General features: G+C 45.9%; 1 protein-coding gene across 6 annotated transcripts in view; it reads left to right on the forward strand.

The window, feature by feature from the left end:
- NTRK3 (neurotrophic receptor tyrosine kinase 3) overlaps nucleotides 1-19,256 on the forward strand; it is a 386,931-nt gene that overhangs the window by 265,681 nt on the left and 101,994 nt on the right. Inside the window, exons 13-14 of one of the 6 annotated variants that reach the window (XM_058736649.1) lie at nucleotides 15,140-15,274; nucleotides 16,837-18,935. The exons of 4 other annotated variants lie outside the window; for them this stretch is intronic. In XM_058736649.1, coding sequence (XP_058592632.1) covers nucleotides 15,140-15,274; nucleotides 16,837-16,955 — 254 coding nt within the window. In that variant the 3' untranslated portion in view covers nucleotides 16,956-18,935. Of the gene's footprint in view, nucleotides 1-15,139; nucleotides 15,275-16,836; nucleotides 18,936-19,256 lie in introns of those variants that run through there. One more of the 6 variants, XM_058736650.1, reaches the window with a different exon arrangement.

Consider the following 19,256-nt stretch of genomic DNA (forward strand, 5'->3'; position numbering starts at 1 on the left):
GTAAAAAGGTAAGACTTGGTCATACTTGATACTTGAAGAAGAGTAAGGTCATTGCAGTGGGTAAAAACATTATTGTTTGCACAGTCTGATACCAGTTCACACATTCACATGCTTTGGGGGCCCTGGCGGTTACATAACCTGGGGCAGTCTATTATGACAACAGGGAGGGGTGTGTTTTTGGAATTGAGAGCATGCGATATGCCCAAAAGCATTCGTGTAAAAATTGTGCCTCTTAACTATCTGGGTGTCTGGGTGTATATTTGCAGGTGGAATACCTTCCAGAGCTTGTCGACCTAGTGGGATAATAAACCTGAGAAGGGTCACACAGGATGGTAAGAATAGAGCTGTAATTACACTATCACTGCCTGGAGATTTTAAAGGATTTGTAGTTTTAGGGGACTCTATAATAGAGATAGTTCAAAGCAGGTGTCTCCTTGCCATTTCTCTGTTCTTAGGGCATGCGTGGCTGTGTCATTGCACATGGCCTATGGGTCACATCTGCAATTAGCATCTCATTCATGCTGATTGTGGCCGGGCACTGAGCTGTGCACTTCACATACATACCTGTAACCCCTTGGTTACCGCCGTCCTAATTACCCCCATTACACAGTGGAAAGACCGAGCTCAGGGGGCTGATATCACTTGTGTGTGATCCACAACTTGACCACAGAAGTAGAAGTGACACTTAGGATGGGCTTATTCTCCTTTCCTGTGTTGCCGTGTTAACCGTTCACGGCAGGTGTATTTTACTCTTTGCTCCTCCACCACGAAAGTTACTCCCATCCTCATTTGAAGCACAGGAAGGAGGGCCACTAAAGCATCGAATGAGTTGACTGTGATCATAGTTTAGAGCATAGAAATGACATGTGCTGCCTCCTAAGGCAGCCAGTGCGCTTGGAGAGGGGGTGGATAATAGACACACGGAAGTCCCCCAAAGAATTCATCCACATACACAAAAGTCTCTGAAATAAGTTGCCCCAGTGTTAGTCTCTGTTCTTTTACTGATCTTATCAAACCTAAAGCAGGTCTGCTGTGAATGAATTCCGCTACAGTGCTCGGAGCGGAGAATGACTCTGTGTGCTGCAATGCAATGGCTTGAAGAGCATCATTTAATGGCAGGTGTCTTGCCTCAGGTCTTATGAAGGAAAGTCAAGGGCATAAGGTTTCTAGTTCCTATTCTCAGTGTTGCCACACTGTCTTTAAGGGTTGCAGGCATGGTCTCGTGGGTGTGTGCTGATAGATCTCTTGCCCTCCCGGGTCTGCTCCTTTGCAGGTGCCCCAGTGCTGCTACTGTCCCTGTATCATCAGACACACTGGAGAGACCGGACACTGCCCAGACCCCTGATTTACCAGCATCCAGCCTGTTATGGGTCACCCTATAGCCCAGAGGTCCACACACTATATACAGCGTGCAGGCCCAATCTAGGCCACCACCTGTTTTTGTACAGCATAAGAGCTAAGAAAGTTTTTTATATTTTTAAATGGTTGGAAAAATACCAAAGAAGAATCATCTTTCGTAACACATGAAAATGATATGAAATTCAAATTTCAGTGTCCATAAATAAAATTTATGGGAACACAGCCACACTCATTCATTACCAGTCGTCTGTGGCTGCTTTCACTCAACGGCAGAGTTGAGTAGTTACAACAGAGACCCGTAAAGCCAGAAATATTTACTATCTGGCCCTTGACAGAAAAAGCTTGCTGGCCTCTGCCCTATCCTGCCGACCACCACCACATATCTCTCTTTTCCATTCATCTTTATCTGCTCTCAGGCCATCCTTTCTTTCAAATCCTTCAAGACTCACCTGTCACCCAAGATCCTGAAGTTCCTTCAAGATCTGCCCCATGCTTATCGTCTCCATTTATTTCCTGATGAGAACCCTTTGCACTTCCTCAGATGTATTTTGTCGAAGACCATCACGAAGACCATCACTCACATGGTTCTTTCTGCTGGGAATAACTTTCCTTCCTATTTTCTCACCTGGAATTCTTATTTCTCCTTCAAGCCTCACTGAAAAATGCGACCCGCTCCAAGGAGGTTGAGTCTCCCGCTGTAGTTAACCTCTAGGAATGCCCCATTGCTCTCCTGGCACTGCTTTTATGACCAGAGGTCCTTTCTGTTTCAGCCAAGGCTGGAGGGCTTTCACTAGGGGTGAGGTCCCAAGGGTGGGGGCACTCCACACCCCTATCACACTCAGCTGGCGAGTACAGGCCAAGCATGGCTGCCTGATCAGGGGCTCCCCGGGCTCCCTAGAATACTTCTATCCCCAGGTATCTAATTCCCATGACTTTACAGGAGATTTGTTCTCCCAAAACTACGTGACCTTGTTTTGAAAGTGGGAAACAGAATTCCACACTTGGCAATTGATTTTTAACATTAAGTGGAGGGGCCATTGTCATTAGCTGATCCATCATTTACTCTAAATCTCTTATCCGTGAATCCACCCGTGCTGTATCTATTGATCCATCATCTGTCTGTCTTCATGTATCCGTCCATCTGTCCTCAGCTATCTGTCATCAGTTCACAGCAGTCCCTGCTTCTCCATTCTCTCTACCGTGCAGCTCTACCACCATCACTTGATTGAAGGCCCATTTTTGTGAGGTGACTCACACGTTGTCCCCAGTACTCGTTCCCACTGCCCCTGCTGATCTTGTGCCCATCTCTCCTTTACTCCTGCTTTATGTTCCAGCTGAATCATACTCTGTGCTTTTCTGGAAGGACATCCCTGTCTTAGTTTGCTAAGGCTTATATAACACAGTTCCACTAACCGGATAGCTTAGAACAACATTTACTGTCTCATGGGCCAGAAATCCAAGGCCAAGGTGTTGCTGGGGCCAGGCTCCCTCTGAAGACGCTAGGGAAAGATCTGCTCCTTGCCTCTTTCCTGGCTTCAGGTACTTTGCTGACACTCTTGGGCGTTACTTGTAGACACGTCAGGCCAGTCTCTGCCTTCCTGTTCACATGGTGTGTGTGTGGGGGGGGGGGGGGGGGTGGATGTGGGTGGGTGTGGGTGTCTACCTGTGTTCCAAATTTCTCATTTTTATAAGGGCACAGTCATATTGGATTAGGGCCTGCCATTATGCCCTTACCTTCTTAGCTTGACCATCTTGAAAGACTCTGTTTCCAAATAAGGTCACCTTCTCAAGTGCTAGGGTTATTTTTTTGGGGGGGGAGGGGGGCGCAGATAAACCCATAATAATCTCCCACTTGCTGCACTTTTCTTAAGCTGCTCCCACCGTTTGGAATGCCACCCCCACCACTACGTATTTCTGCCTAGGGACGATCTCTACCACCTCTTTTCCCTTCACATGTCATCACTCCTTCACTGAACTCCTCAGCTGTGGGTGGGCACCTGTCTCTTGACACTCACTAGAGTATATCCCGTATCTAATCATTTGTTTTAGGAGTCTGGTTGACTGTAAACTTCCCCCCCCCCCTTTTTTTTTGACTCCTGGAAGATTGATACTCAGATATTTGGAAAATTAGTGCTAGGTAAGCCTAAGAAGATGTATCCCTTACATATTTGGCACTGGATTTTAAGCTTCTAGTCTAGAGCAATAATTATGTCTTCTTTCTTTTTTAAAAAAATATTTTATTTTTGAGAGAGAAAGTCAGAGCGCAAGCAGGGGAGGGGCAGAGAGAGACAGGGAGACACAGAATCTGAAGCAGGCTCCAGGCTCTGAGCTGTCAGCACAGAGCCTGATACGGGGCTCGAACCCACAAACCAAGAGATCATGACCTGAGCCAAAGTCAGACGCTTAACTGACTGAGCCACCCAGGCATCCCTATTATGTTTTATTTCTATTGGTATTCCCACTTCCTTTTTCCAGTTCTGAACAGTTTCCCATGGGCATAGGTGATCCTCAGCATGGGTCAGCAATTTAGAGATTTGGAGCACAGTGGAAGCAGGGATTTGCGTTTTTCTTTGCTGGTGTCTGTCACAGTTGTCTGTCATTGCAAAGTTCTGATGCTTTGTGATCTGTGTAACATGTGTCTGCCACTGTTAATTAGGGTATTTAGGGAGATTGTGATACCTCCACTGCCCAAAATGCATGAGTCTTTCTTGTATGTCTCTGTGTCTGCATGCTTTGATTAAAGAAATTAAAGAGGGCCCCAAGATAGGTTAAGAACTGTTGCTTTATACAGATGTATGGTGGAGCCCTTTTCTGACTTCTTTTCATCTTCTCCTCCATTATCATCTTCAATATCTTCTTTATCATCCCTAATCATAGAAATTCAGAGCCAGAAAAACAACTCACAAGTTTATGTTATTTAATAGGGCTGTAAATTTAGAATGCGCCAGCCCTCTGATCCTATTAGCCATACCCTACTCTAAAATAATCTTCTTAAAATTGATACCGCCCAGGGATTTGGACTTTGTTGATTACATTTCCTGCTAGACTCTGGCATTTGCTTTTTGCTCATTGGATCTTAAACAATATGGTCACGACCCTGAGGAAAGTCAGGCGCCTTGGGGTACCAGACAGAGTTGAAGACCTTGGTTCTGGGAGGGCCACATAGTCAAGTCAGGGGTAGGAGGCACTGATGCTAAGATGATAATTTTTTTTCTTTCCTTACCTCACCAAGATATTTTGAGGCTAACATAATCATTATTTAAAGTTTTTGGAAGAAGAAATGCCTCGCAAATGCCAAGATACTATTGTAGAACCTCAAAATAATGTGGCATATTGTTATACAGATTCACATACACACGAGTCATATCACACGGTTCTAAAAAACAACTCTTCTATTCTCTAAAACTCTGATCTGTCAGGTGGGAAAATAGGGAGAGATGTTGCACATGCTCCTTCCTGGGTTTCAACATGGCAGAGAAGTTAAGTGCAGATTCTGACTCAGGTTTGGAATAGAGCCTGAGATTCTTCATTTCTAGCAAACTCTCAGGTGATGCTGCTATTGCTGGTCTAAGAACCACACTTTTTTTTTTTAACGTTTATTTTGAGAGAGACAGAGACCATGTGAGTGGGGGAGGGGAAGAGAGAGAAGGAGACAGAGAATTATAAGCAGGCTCTGTGCTGCCAGTGCAGAGCCAAACACAGGGCTTGACCTCACAAAACTGCGAGATCATGACCTCAGCCGAAACCAAGAATCGGTCACTTAACTAACTGAGCCACCCATGTGCCCCATAAGAACCACACTTTGAGTAGTCAGGGATTAGAGCATGAGGAAACCACAGTAGGCACAGGTGGAGAAGAGAAGCCAACAGAAAGAGAGGGAATAGAAGGTAGGAAGATGAGCAGAATGGCACAGTGTTGTAAATGTAAATGTCATAAGGGATATGGGGTGGTCAAGGTGCCACATGTGTGGAATGATCAAGCTAAAAAGGAACGGAGAAAATCTGGTTGTGGAGTAATCACTGGTGATCTTCAAAGAGAGTAGTTTCTCTGGAGGGAAGAGAGCTTAGGTTATGGAAAGTTAAGCATGAGTGATCTGTGTGGCAGTGGGGGTTATAGTTGGGATCAAATTATGCAACATGTTGGTGCCCAAAAGAACTAAGGATATGGAATGACAGTAAATGGTATGTATGGTAAAGTGGAGGACAGTGCTCCATCATTTACTTGGTTGTGAGTCTGGGAGTGTGAGGCTGGGTTTGATAGGTGTGTACATACCAAAAGATAGAGGTGACCATATATAGATTTCTGCAGAAAGGGGAATAGAACAGGAGAGAAGGAAGATGCCAGGGATAGGAAATACCTGAAGAAGGAAGTCGGAGATAGGATTGAAGGCATCATATAAATGGTTGGCTTTGGAAACAAGGAAAATACATGTTTTCTCTAATGTGGAAAGGAAGAAAAATAATCGGGTTCTGATCAAGATGGTGTAATGAGTTCATGGCTTAGTGCATCTCCCTTGCTCAAAACATGAAACAGTGACATAAAAACTTAAAAAGACATAGCTAGCCTCTTCCCCTAAACAAGATAAATAACCTGGTAGACCAGAAATAGTACAGAAATAAAAGATGATGAGCAGAGCTACATCCATCCTCATGCTGGGCTTTTAAGTCTAGAGGCAGAAAGTAGGTATGGGAATTTAGCTCTGAAAGGATCTGCAGAACTACAGTGCCCCAAATTGTTAGGGGATTAGATTTACTGCTTGGAGTCATGGGCTGAGGACAAACTTTCACACTGATGAAGAGAGTCTGAAAAAATAATGTTGTCATTTCCTGTCTGTGAGACAGGAAATAGGAATCTCTGAGCCTAAGAAGTAGGGGAGAGAGGATAAAGATGCAGCCTTTGAGATGATGAACTAAGTTAAGCTACCCAAGTATCTGAAGACTGTTCTGCTATATCCCTAGTACTACTGTGTAGGGGCCCCAAGCCGTCATCATAAGACTAGTTTAAAATTGATGTTGTAAGGGCCCAAGTGGAAACAATAGTAAGAACAGCAATAACAACAACAAAAACAACAACATTGGACAGTGATGAGTGAATGAAAAAGGAAAAGGAAAAAAAATCCTACTTAAAATGAACTGCAATCGAAAAGCATGAAACGCATGGAAACAGATCTAATGATAAGGATGCTGGTTATCATGACCTTTATTCAGCAATATTCTCGTGATCATAGCCAATGCAATAAGGCAAGAAAAGAAATACAAGACTTGGAAGGACTGGTGACTCTCCTAATCATGAATGCTATGATCACCCTACAGAGAACATCAGAAAACTATAGAACTAACTGGAGAGTTCAGCAGAATTCCAAATATAAGATCAATAAACAAAAATCAATATATTCCCTAAACACCATTAGAAAATTTATGTGAAGATAAATCTCATTTACAGTAGCAAAAATGGAATAAAACTAAAAAAATGAAGCTCTGAAAAAGTATAAGTCTCACAAAGATATGCAAGATTTTATGGAAAAATATAAAACATTATTAATAATAGAAGAATAGTAAATGGAGCATATATCTTCATCATGAGTAGGAAGAACTATATAATAAAGTTGTTGATTCACCCTCAACTCTGTAAATTAAATACAGTAAAAAATCCCAGCAGGGTTTTTGAAGGCACTTGCTTGATAAGCTTATTCTGTAATTCATATGAAAGAATTAAAGACCATACCTAGGGTATTTTTTTAAAAAAGAAGGTAAAGATTGAGATTTGTTACAGTAGACAAAAGGACATTATAAAGTTACAGTAATTAAGGGCGCCTGGGTGGCGCAGTCGGTTAAGCGTCCGACTTCAGCCAGGTCACGATCTCGCGGTCCGTGAGTTCGAGCCCCGCGTCAGGCTCTGGGCTGATGGCTCGGAGCCTGGAGCCTGTTTCCGATTCTGTGTCTCCCTCTCTCTCTGCCCCTCCCCCGTTCATGCTCTGTCTCTCTCTGTCTCAAAAATAAATAAAAAACGTTGAAAAAAAAAAAATTTAAAAAAAAAAAAAAAAAAAAAAAAGTTACAGTAATTAAGACAGCAGAGACAAAGAGGCCAAAGTATAATATTTTTTTAAGTACTTAGAAAACATACATACATACACCTATGTATGTAGTTACATAAATCTAGACAGATGTGTGGATAAGTGTGTATTTTTGATATGTCACTGCAAATCAGTATGAAAGGGAAGAACGATAATGTAAAACCACAAGGGGAAAAATAAAGTTATATTATCACCTCATATCAGTCACAAAATAAGTTGTAAATTCTGGTTGAAGTTTAAAAGTAGAACTGTTTGTTTCAAAAGGGGTTTTTTTTAAATAGTTAGATATACAGAGAATTGTAATGATAGTACAGAGAACTCCCTTATACAGCTTCCCCTGTTGTAATCATCCTGTATTGCCATGATACATTTGTCACAACTAAGAAACCAGAATCAGTACATTGCTGTTAACTAAACTCAATACTTTATTCTGATTCACTGGTTTTTCCCCATTTTTTTTTTCTGCTCCATGATCCCATCCAGAATACCACATTATATTTAGTTATCATGTTTTCTTTGCCTCTTCTGATCTATGACAGTTTCTCAGACTTTCCTTGTCCTTGATTACCTTGACAGTTTTGAGGAGCACTGGTCAGATTCTATGCAGAATGTCTTCCAATTTAGACTTTCAATTGGGGTATAGGTTTTAGGAAGAAAGATCACAGAGGTAAGTGCCATTTTCATCACATCACATCACATCACAGTGATCACATGTTGTCACTGATGAGGCTCACTTCAATCACCTGGCTGAGGCACTGTTTGCCAAGATTCTCCACTGTAAAGTTTTTTCTTTTAATGTTTACTTTTGAGAGAGAGAGAGAGTGTGTCTGTGTGTATGCGCTCACACACACACACACACATGAAAGGGGTGGTTAGGGGCAGAGAGGGAAGGGGAGAGAGGATCTGAAGTGGGCTCTGTACCGACAGCAGAGAGCCCCACGTGGGGCTTGAACTCCCGAACCACGAGATTATGACCTGAGTCAAAGTTAGACACTTAACTGACTGAGCCACCCAGGTGCCCTCTCCACTATAAAGTTACTTTTCCCCTTTACCATTTTCTTTGAAATTAACCTAATAAGCAAAGCACATACTCAGAGTGGGGACTGAAGCTCTACCTCCTTCAGTGAGGAGTCTCTACATCAATTATTTGCAGTTCTTCTCTAGGGTAGATTGTTAAATGTAAAAGCAAAGATGATATAATTTGACTTTGAGGAGGGAGAATCTTAAGATACAGATTATAAATATCGTAAAGTGAAAGATTAATCCATTTGACTACATGAATTTAAAAACAAATCTATATAAGATGCCATATACTAAGTTAAAAGACAAACCATAGACTAGAGGAATATAATTCCAACCCATGTATCCAACAGAGAATTTGTAGACAGAATAAACAAACTCCTACAAATCAAAAGACCAACAACCTATATATATATGTGTGTGTGTGTGTATATATATATATATATATATATATATATATATATAGCACACACAATTTACAGATCTATTTATCTATAGATACAGATATATACTTTACATATCTATCAATCTGTCTAAACACACACACACACACACACACACACACACACACACACACACACTGTATATGATACACAACCTGAGTAGTAATCAGGGAAATACACCTTAAAACCTTAAGGAGATAACATCTATCACACATGAAATAATATCTGATATGGGGATAACAGGGCAAGAAGTTCACCTGTTTAGTGATTCTAGAAATATGAGTTAGTACCATCACTTTGGGGAAACATGAAAGAATACACTGAAGGATTTATATGCACTAAATTATAAGGAAATCCTCTAAAGCCATTCTTCTCAAATTTTTTTTTTTTTTTTTTTTTTTTTTTTTTTTTTTTTTTTTTTTTTGCACACACATCACCTAAAGAGCTTGTTAGAATGCAGATGTTGATTTAGGGGGATGTAAGATTTTCCATTTTTACCAAATTCCCAGCTGTTGCTGCTGGTGGTCCACATGCCCACACTTTGAGTAACAAACCTCTAGAGTAGAGGTTGGCCAATGGTGGCCTTTGGGCCAGTGGCCAAAAGTGGCTCCCATCTGTTTTTGTAAATAAAGTTTTATTGGAACATGGTTATTTGTTTATGTGTTGTCTGTGACTGCTTTCAGACTGCAATGGCAGAATTTAGTAGTGGCAACAGATTTGATGATTTGTATAAAGCCTAAAATATTCATTGTCTGTCCCTATGTGGGAAAAGTTTGCCAACTGCTGCTCTAGAGAAACTCTCCCACACTCACATGAAGAGACTTGTGCAATAATATTTATTGCAACTTTTAAAAGAATAATGAGAAAATGGAAACAAATGGCAGTTGGTAGAACAGATAAATGATTTGCAGTATGGTCACATGGTAAACTACATCAGTTAAAATTAATGAAAGCTACATGGATCAACATAGATCCACATAGATAAATCTAGACAACGTCCCTTGTTGAGGCAAAATAATGCTGTGATGTGTGTATCGAGATATACCTAGGTAGCAAAATTATTCCGAGGTGCTTAGAAATGATCATCTATTTCAGGGAAGTGGTTAACTCTGGTTTGGGATAAAGGCAGAGCAGGATCGTGGACAGGCTCTTGTGTTCAGACCCATAGCTGTGATGTATTATTTCTCTCAAAATTTGGGAAGAAGATACCAGAATATTGTCAGTTGTTGATACTGGGTGGTGAGCACATAGTTTTGCTCTTGTCTATACTTCGTGAATATTTCAAACAATTGAAAAGATTAAAAAGTCAAGAAAGGGAAAAATGTGCTGAATGTAAAGACAGCCACCTTGAAGTTCAGGGAGTGGAAGGGGAGGGATGAAGATAACGGTTCTCAACACCTGAGGCTCCCTCTCGTCTCAGCTCAACAAGAGAAGGCGACGTTCTGCCGTTACAGGTTGTCCCTTATATGGTTAATTTTGAGAATGGTGGACATAGGACTAATTTTACTCCATGGCTTATGGAGTATTTTAAGTGGTCACTTCATCCACGTCCTAGAGTGGAAGAAATTTCCCTTTCTCTGGGACTAACATTCACCCCTTTCAGCCAAGATGCACTTATTGTTGGGACAATCTTCCTGATGCCAGGGATGGAGCCCCCGGGCACGTCCTCCTGCTTCTGAGTGCAAGCCTTGAAAATACCCATCAGGGAAGAGTCACAGAGTGCTCAAGTTTCCATCAGGGGCTAGCCTCTTGCTGTCATCTGAGGATCTCAATGTTCTGTGCCCTTTTGCATCACCCAGGTGTGGATGCCCTCCCACTGACTTCCTTTGGGCATGATTCTATGCGCTAAGCCACATTTGGGGTACATTCAGCCTCAGCCCCCTCCCTCAGAATATCTGCACACAACTGGAAACAGACTTCGCACATGGGCCAGGAAGGTCTCATCGTTTATTTTCCAGGTTGTACTGAGGCAGCTTTACGAGAAGAGGCACTGCATACTGACGTTGGGGAATCTCCGTTCCATACTCTTAGCCAGGAAATGTACAAGAGGGACGTTTCAGTTCAGCAGCCAAGTACATTTGAGCAGCCTGTGGGACCCTTTGTAGCATGTTTGTCAGCGTAAGGATATGGGGATACTTGGGTCAGATCATGTCCCGTGGAATGGAGTGGCTGTGTGAAGAGGCCTGATAGCTGGCACTTGACAGCGTTTGATCAGGTGCCTTATACGTGTAAGCAGCGTGGAACACACAGCCAGTGATGGTGCTGTAGTGCCACCTTCTCCCCAACAGCGGCGTTGTGCGCAGTCTTCGGCACGTTTTCTCACTGGGAATTTTATTTCCAAACACAATGCCCTCTTACCCGTGCAGTTGGGTTCCTGAACTGCCTCTGCCTTCTGAGATAGGTTTGTCCCTTGGATGTAGGTGTTAAGCCATGACTAGAGGGAGCATAGTCTGGTCATTACAGGGACAGATAGCAAGGCTTGGCTGAGATGGCATTTCCTGGCCTTGAGTGCACAGCCCATAACCTAGTGCTGGCTTTGTGTTCATTGTAGAGTAGGAAACGCTAAGACAAACCATGCAGGTATTGAAAATAAGTCGAGGGGCCAGGTAGACGGTAACAGGGAGTGGTAGAGTGCACGGAAAAGCAGAGAACACGTGCCCTGTCTAAATTGAGTGGCTGCCATGTTGCTCTTGATTGTCACTGTGCAGAAATAGCTGGCCCAGCATTGCCAGCACTCTTGGATTTTCAAGGGAAGCTAGAAATGTGGAAATTTTAAATGTGAAATCTCCCGAGTTTTAAATGTTGGCAACTAAGTAAAAAATTTTTAAAAAGAAATTGTGCCGAAAAAAGACACGTCCTGGAGCCACATATGGCCTATAGGTTAGGTTTGCAACCTCAGAATAAAAGAAGAAGAGAGAGGAGAATTTTAAGCAAGCTGTATCATGGACGGCAAGCCAAGGCATTTGAGTCCCACCCACCTGGGTCATTGCTACCGGCCTTCTGTTGCATCTAATGGCAGGAGAAGAAAGAACATAGGTTGAAGACAGAGCGGTGGCCACATCAGGAGCCAAAGGTGCAGAACAAAGGCCCTATCCCAGGGGCCAGTAGGACTCCCTGGTGACCTTCTTTCCATGACCCCACACAAGCAGGAAATGCAGAAAGAGAGACCTGTGGTGGAGCTTTTCTTCACCATAACGCACTCGCACTCGTTCCTGTCCCTTCTTGTTTACATAGTGGCCTAGGGGAGGGTGCTGGGGAGAGAGTTCTCCTGGGCACCATGCTTGGCTTCCTAGGGGTATTCTCAGATACTTCACACTCTTGCTATGGGCGTAACAATATTCTGGGTAACTGCTCTTCTCTCCAAACTCATTAGCATCTCTCTTTCATCAGGTTTACTTTTCATCCTTCCTGAGCTGAACTCACAGAAGTGCCATCAAAATGAAGGAGTCCATGTGTAGACAGTTTGGGATTCCTTACTTGGAAGGTCCTAGGCCATGCAAAGTGTTACTGTAAGGGCAGTGCAGAAGGTGAAGCAGCCTGGGGTAAGGTTAGACCAGGCGCCTGCTGGAGGAGGGAGGGCAGGGGCGGGCATGGGACGCTCATCTCCCTGGCCAGGGAAGCTGTTAGTGAGGAAAGATGACTCCTGTCCTCCGTCTGGGTCTCGTAGAGGGAGCCATATATAAAGTCCTGCCTCCCCTGCAGAATGTCCCCACCACTGCTGCCTTGACCTCCATCTCAGCCTCTTTTCCCTGAATATCGATTTTCGATAAATGGAAGCCATACTGCAGAGTAGTTATGTATAAGGACTTTGGGGTTGTGTAGAGCTTGGGTCAGCATCAGATCCTGCCACAAGTGAACTTGGTTGGTTTGCTTGTTTTTTAAATATGTTATCGAGCCTTAGTATTCCCACATTTAAAATGGAGTTAATAACATCAGCCCTTTAAGGATGCTGGGCGATACTGAATTAGCCACAGGCATCACCTGGCACTGTCCCTAACTTACATAGATCTTTGGATGCCAAGGCGCTCAGTGATGCATCTGGTGGTAGGGTTGTTACAGCTAGACATGTTACAGCTCCCTTCTTCAGTCCGTGCCTTCCTGCAGCATGGTTCAAAACCTCTCACCTCTTCTTACCCCTTGGGAAAAGTGAGGAGGCTATGGAGACAATACCCCCTGGCTGGGGTGTGGTGCAGAGCAGGCTTCTTGCCCTTCCATCTGTCCTGTTGTCCCCTCCTGCTCTCTGTCTCTGTCTCTGTCTCTGTCTCTCTCTCTCTGGACAAGGATCTGAATTGCTCTGGGCCTCCAGTTCCCTACCAAGGCACCCATGACCTCAGCGCCAGGACTCCTGTGTATTTCAGCCCACTGTTGAGTATAAAGTGCTTCTCTCAATATAAGTGCTAAGCACTCGTGTGATGTAGCAACTTGAAGATGACAAACAAATACATTCGAAGAGGAAATGTTGGAAAATAATCCAATAGAGCTCCATTCGGTATTGGGCCTTTTATCAAGGCCACAACCTAAACCACTTTATGGAGTTAGGTAACGAAATTATCATGTCACATAACAAAAGGAAGAAGCAGGGACAGAAAAGGAGGCTGGGAGAATCCGAAGCCATGTGAGGAGTGTGTAGGCAGAGGAGATGCAAGGAAGTTCTCGCTGGCAGGTGCCAGAAAGCTGGGGGCCCTAGGTCGCCAAGGCCAGGGGTCGGCCCTGGGGCCGTGGTGAGACCACAGAGAGGGACAGATGATTGGGATCTGTGAGGCTGTCAGAAAAGTGGAGAGGCTTGAAGGTCTAGGCCCCCTTCTGTGTTGCACGGCCGTTGGAACCCTCCCTTCTCTGCTGCAGTGAATATTGAACCACTTGCCCTTGAAGATTTGACCTGCTTTTGGCCCGGGGGGATTGGCTCCGGTCCTTTCATCCAGTACTGTGGGTGCTCAGCGCCCCTTCTCCCCCAGCCTGCGTTCCCAGCGCCCCTCCCTTCCCCAAACTATCCCAGAGTCTCTGGCTCCCTTCTCAGGAAACCTATACCAGACAGTCCCTGAAGACCAGGCTCTGTTCTGAGTTATGGAGCGCCCACAGTGAACTCTATGCTGCACGACTTTGTGTAGAGCAGTCACCAGATGGAGGAAAAGGTTAGACGCACGGGGGTCCGTGGGGGCACAGTGAGCAAGGCCTTCTTTGGAGGTGGCTTTGCCCCTCCTCGGCCCTCCCTGCATCCATCTGTGCTTTTCCCAGTCAGTGTCCACGGTGGTCCCGGTCTCCCCTGCCCTCCCCCAAGCAGATGCCTTTTCCTTCCTGCTCCAGGGCTGCTCAGAGCAAGAGGGGGAGGAATAGAGGATCTTGGAGCAGTGCCTCCTATGCTATCAGGATTCAGCACTTAGAATCTTGGAAAGGCTCCACCTGGGAAAGAGTTCCAGAGAAAACAAACTTCAGATCCCGGCTAATATGGGAAAAGGCTCATGTTCACGGAGGCAGCTTCAGGGACCTTGGCAGAGGCTTAGGCAGGCTTGGCCCCTGCCTTTAATGGATCCAACATGGAGCCTTCCAGGACCCATGATGCTGCATGGCCTCCAAAGGAGATTTCACTCTCCAGCTATAACGATAAGCCTTTCATAGGAGTTGTAGTCCTTGGGTCTACTGAACCAACAGCATTTATTGTTCCAACTGTTTATGCCCTAACTCAGGCAGGAAAGATTTTTGAGGGACCAAACTCGCCACCGCCCCATGCCCCATCTCCTCGTCCTCCCCTGCTTATGAAGTTGTTTTCCTCTTAGAGATTAGCTGAATTTTTTCTTGGAGAAAGAAGGGAACAGAAAGAGGGTCTTGGGACTTGCAGGGCCATTACCTAAGTGATAAGAATCCTCCTTCCAGCCCTGGGAATGGCATCCAGAAGAGCAATGATGGGCACACGTTCAGGTTGCTCTGGTCCAAGAAGGAGGATTGGGGGTGGGGGGCAAGGATGTTAGGGAGGGGGTTGGACAGAGTTCATGGGGACGGCAAACCTTCCCTGACCCCCTGGCGCAGTTCTTGAATGCTCCTGTGTGATACTGTGAGGACAGTGTCTGTAGACCGTATGCATGAGATGAGCCAGGTGCCCCTCTAGGTAAAGCAAGTGTCGACTACGGATCGGGGAACACCTGGCTTCTGCTTCTGGCATCGTGCACATGAAAAATACTTCCCCTTGTTTCTGCGCTTGGGGCTCAATACTGACCATTAATTCCCCCGTGTCTGCCTCTTCTGCCAGGGGTCTTTTCAAACATAGACAATCATGGGATATTAAACTTGAAGGACAATAGAGATCATCTAGTCTCATCAACTCACTATATATATGAGGAGCCCGAGGTCCAGAGTGGGGAAGTGGCTTACCCAAGGTCACATGGTGAGTTACCTCCTTTGACATCTTTGTATGCAGTACAGGCCCCACCCCCAACCAGTTTTGATTCTTCAGATCTTAAGACCACATGGAGTCTCCAGTAGGTCCCAGAGGACTGGGGGATGAGTAGGTGCCCAGTGTGGGATTGGTACTAAAAATCCCTTAGGTCAGAGGAGTCTTCCAGGGAGGACATGTCATAGGGCCGAGGCGAAGGGTGTGGGAGAAGCAAGAGAGGGACCACAACCTGGACAGGAACAGTGGTGTCCCACACCTCCTAGGCAGGCTGCCCAGACCCGTGGCCTGCCTCCCCTTCCACCTCAGACCCAAGAGAGCCCTCGTCCCTGGTTAGCACGGGGAAGCTATCGCAGAAACCTCTCATCCTGAAGCTGAGCCTCTCTCTAAACATGATGTCACAGACAAGGAAGTTTCCCTCCGTCTTCACAAATGTGACCCCGCTCCCTACAAATGGAGAGCTCCCAGTGTCCAGATTACTCCACTGTGTTTTGAGCTTCACGTGATCCAGGAATGAGGAGGGGAGAGTCTCCGTGCAACCAGCTCAGTCTGCCCCCATCACGTCCCCAACATCCAGCTGTCCATTGTGCCCTTCACATAACCTGCCTGTAGCTTTCATGAGAAGATAGGCTTGCTCCTGTCTTGTCTGCACGTGCGTGCTTGCACGCACACACACACACGCGCGCGCGCGCGCACACACACACACTCTAGACAGACGTTATTTCACAGACATTATTATAATCTGGGGTTGATTGAGAAACCTCCATCTGGAGATTTGATCAGGAACACCCACGTCTCTGGATCTCCTAATTCAGTCTATGGCAGCGTGGCCGGAAAGGAGCTGAGCTGTCGTGCAAGTGGCCGCCATTGTCATTCCTCCAGGGCGTTTTTATCCTCTGTAAGACTTGGAGTTACGATAAGGCTGCGAGAACAGCCATTATTTCCTAAATTTCCACCGAGCCGGTGAAATGAGACCAAAAGTCAATGAGAGAGAGCTGGCAGGCTTGGAAGAATAACGCTCCGCTCCCAGCCCTACCCCCCCCCCCCCGCCCCCGCCACCCCCGCAGGTATGGTCAAGGCAACCTATAGAATTCCAGCTCCTAGGGTTAGAAGTGGCCCTCTGGTATCCCTTAGCAATGCAGGTTCTGAGAACGCTTTCCCTCCGGCCCCTTTCCCCCCATCCCAGTGACCCTAGTGGCTGTGCCCTTCCCTAGATGAGGCTGTTCTGCTATTCCGTGACAATCCAAGGCCCAAGCCCCTGAATATTTGACTCCCTTCCCTTCCTCGGTTCAGCGGAGGCCGCAGCAAAATGGAGTGTTTCCAGTTTCTCTGACCACGCTTGGTTTTAAGTTAATCCCCTCCTCCCTCTCCTTCCCTTTTGCTGACAATTCGTTTGACGGTTTCCGATAGATCTGTGTCCGTACCTCCCTCTTCCCCCACCCCCCTCGAGCCCCCGTCCGTCTCCCCTCCTAGTTTTGATCTTCTTTGGGGGTTTTGGTTTTTACTTTATTTTGCTTTTTTCTGTTTTTCTGTTCTTTTGTTTTTGTTTTTTATAGGTTTCAGAGAAATTATGTTGAATCCAATAAGCCTTCCCGGACATTCCAAGCCTCTTAACCATGGCATCTATGTTGAGGATGTCAGTGCTTATTTCAGCAAAGGACGTCATGGCTTTTAAAAACTCCTTTTAAGCCTCCCTGTTTTGATGTCACCTTGGTAGGCTGGGCCCTCTGAGAGGTGGGAAGCTCTAGGCGCTGTTCTCTTTGGATCCGGGGATGCTAAGTAGAAACCGCATGAGCCACCGGTGCCCCTGCACCCTTTACCGCCACCGAGATGGGTGTCTTCCCCCATCCGCCACTGGCAGGGTCGCCCTTTCCCTCAGTCATCACTGTGCTCCTTTTTTCCCGGCCTCCGAGGCAGCTCCTGCCACCAACTTTAGAGCCGATAAAGAGAATTAAAAACCTGTGCACCAAGAACCACCTTTTAAACACACTAGCCATTCTCTTGCTTTACAAAAACAACCCAACCAGCACGGAAAAGCCTGATGGAAGCCCAGCCGTGCTCCGGCCTCACTCACCCTGCCTGGAAGCGTGGGGTCTCCCTGGCTCTCCCTAGGATACCAGGCTGTCCTCTTAGTGACCTCATCGCCCTGCAGCCTCCAGCGGGGAAGAGCGGCTAAGCAGAGGTGGAGACCACGCGCTGAGAGAGGGGGAGCCAGGCCCAAGTGTTGGCACCAGATTAGGTCTCAGAGGAAAGAATGGAAACCAATCATTTTCTATATATATATATATATTTTTGGTTTTTTTGAGGGTTTTTTTGGTGGAGAAAACCATACTTTTTTTGGACACATTTCCCCCTACCTTCCTCTTCTTTCTGGAATGGCTCACAGTGAGTGTGATACTAGAAAACTCCTTGGCCCCTAGATCTGCAGTCCTGACAAGCTTTTGCTGCGGGAGGTCTTGTCCATCAGTTGGCCATCCTGCTAGGACCACAAGGGACCGAGGGAGCCAGGGGCCAAGGCCCTTCCTACAAGTCCCTGATCCCGGGATTGGCTCTCTACCCCCACTCTCACTTACTCTTGACTCTCAGAACTTTTGGAACCCAATGGAATCACCAGTTCAAGGCCAAGATGAACTGAAGGGGAAGAGAAGGAAAAATTGGCTTCCTCCAGCCCCTCTCATGGAAGTGTCATCCTGTTCTCTGGTCAATATATGTGTTTACTTTGCTTGCTTTGACTCATGCCTTACTCCATGGCCACCCTCTCCCAAAGAGGGGGTTTGCTTCCCCCCACCCCCACCATTTTCAGCGTAATCCACTGGGGAGAGGGAAAGGGTAAGGGATGCCTCTCCCCAGCTTTGATAGGAAAGGCACAGTGGTAGAGCCTGAACCTCTCCCAGATTTGCTGCCGTGTTGGGCGAGTGGACTTCGGGCTTGGCCCAGGCGCCTCCGTCGTGGGAAGTCGGCACAGGCTGCCCCTTGATGGGACGGTGGAGAGTGTGAAGCAGAGGTCTCCCACGGGGAGCTCCTCGGACAAGATGGTGGTGGCTTTTAACCCCCTAAGTTTTGGGGTGGTGACGCACAGTAATGGAGAATAGTCTCTGCCTTTGGCAAGTTGACGTGGGAAGTAAGAGTCCCGCTTAAGGTTTTCCTTCCTGGGTCCTGTGGATGGTGATTCTTTGTGCCGGGTTCCCAGCCTGATTCTGCAGATGCCTCCATGGGGTTTCAAACCACGAAGCTTTCTAGGTTCTTGGCCCGGATCTGGGGTGGCCTCCCAGACACCGTAGCATCCAGAGTGTCATGTGGGGATTCAGGTTTCCTCCAGGGCCTTGAGATGTGTGTTTATCCAGCTCCTGCCATCTTCCCCGCCACCCAGCCCCCCAACGCTTCGTGTCAGGCTGTTCCCCACCGTGTCCTGCTGACCCTCTGGGCCAGGGCCTCCTCCCGAGTGTGGCTTTAAGGAGTAAGCTTGAGGATGATGTTTTTAATTATTGTAAATCATTACCTCATTTCCAGCCTGCCAGGCTCCATCCACCCCAGCATCCTTTATTCTGCCATTTTCTCACCTTGTGCTATGACAATGGGGCGTTGTATTTCCACAGAGACTTATAGGAGTGTTCAGTGTATAGTTTCTTAATAAACACTTTATTTTCTAATGAAATGACTGCATCAGACCTCTTATTTGGCAATTCTGCAAAGAATGTTAAAGATCTAGAAATTCTCACATTTCCCGCCACACCTATTTAATTGTTACTCTTTTAAAGAAGTTTCTTAGCTCAGTCCTGTTTACAAAAGTGTCTGTACTCTGTTGCACTGGTGGTTTTCATCGAGACTCCTCCAGATAGGTCAAGTCCATCTAGTGAACTGTTTCCTCATCCTATCAAGGAAGAATTAGAGGCACAGAGAGGTCGAGTGGTTCACCCAGGGTCACACAGCACAAGAAGCAGAGGCCAGGTTCAAACCTGACTCCTCCAGACCCTGC

This window comes from Neofelis nebulosa, chromosome 7 (assembly GCF_028018385.1).
Source record: "Neofelis nebulosa isolate mNeoNeb1 chromosome 7, mNeoNeb1.pri, whole genome shotgun sequence".
NCBI classification, from domain to species: Eukaryota; Metazoa; Chordata; class Mammalia; order Carnivora; family Felidae; genus Neofelis; species Neofelis nebulosa.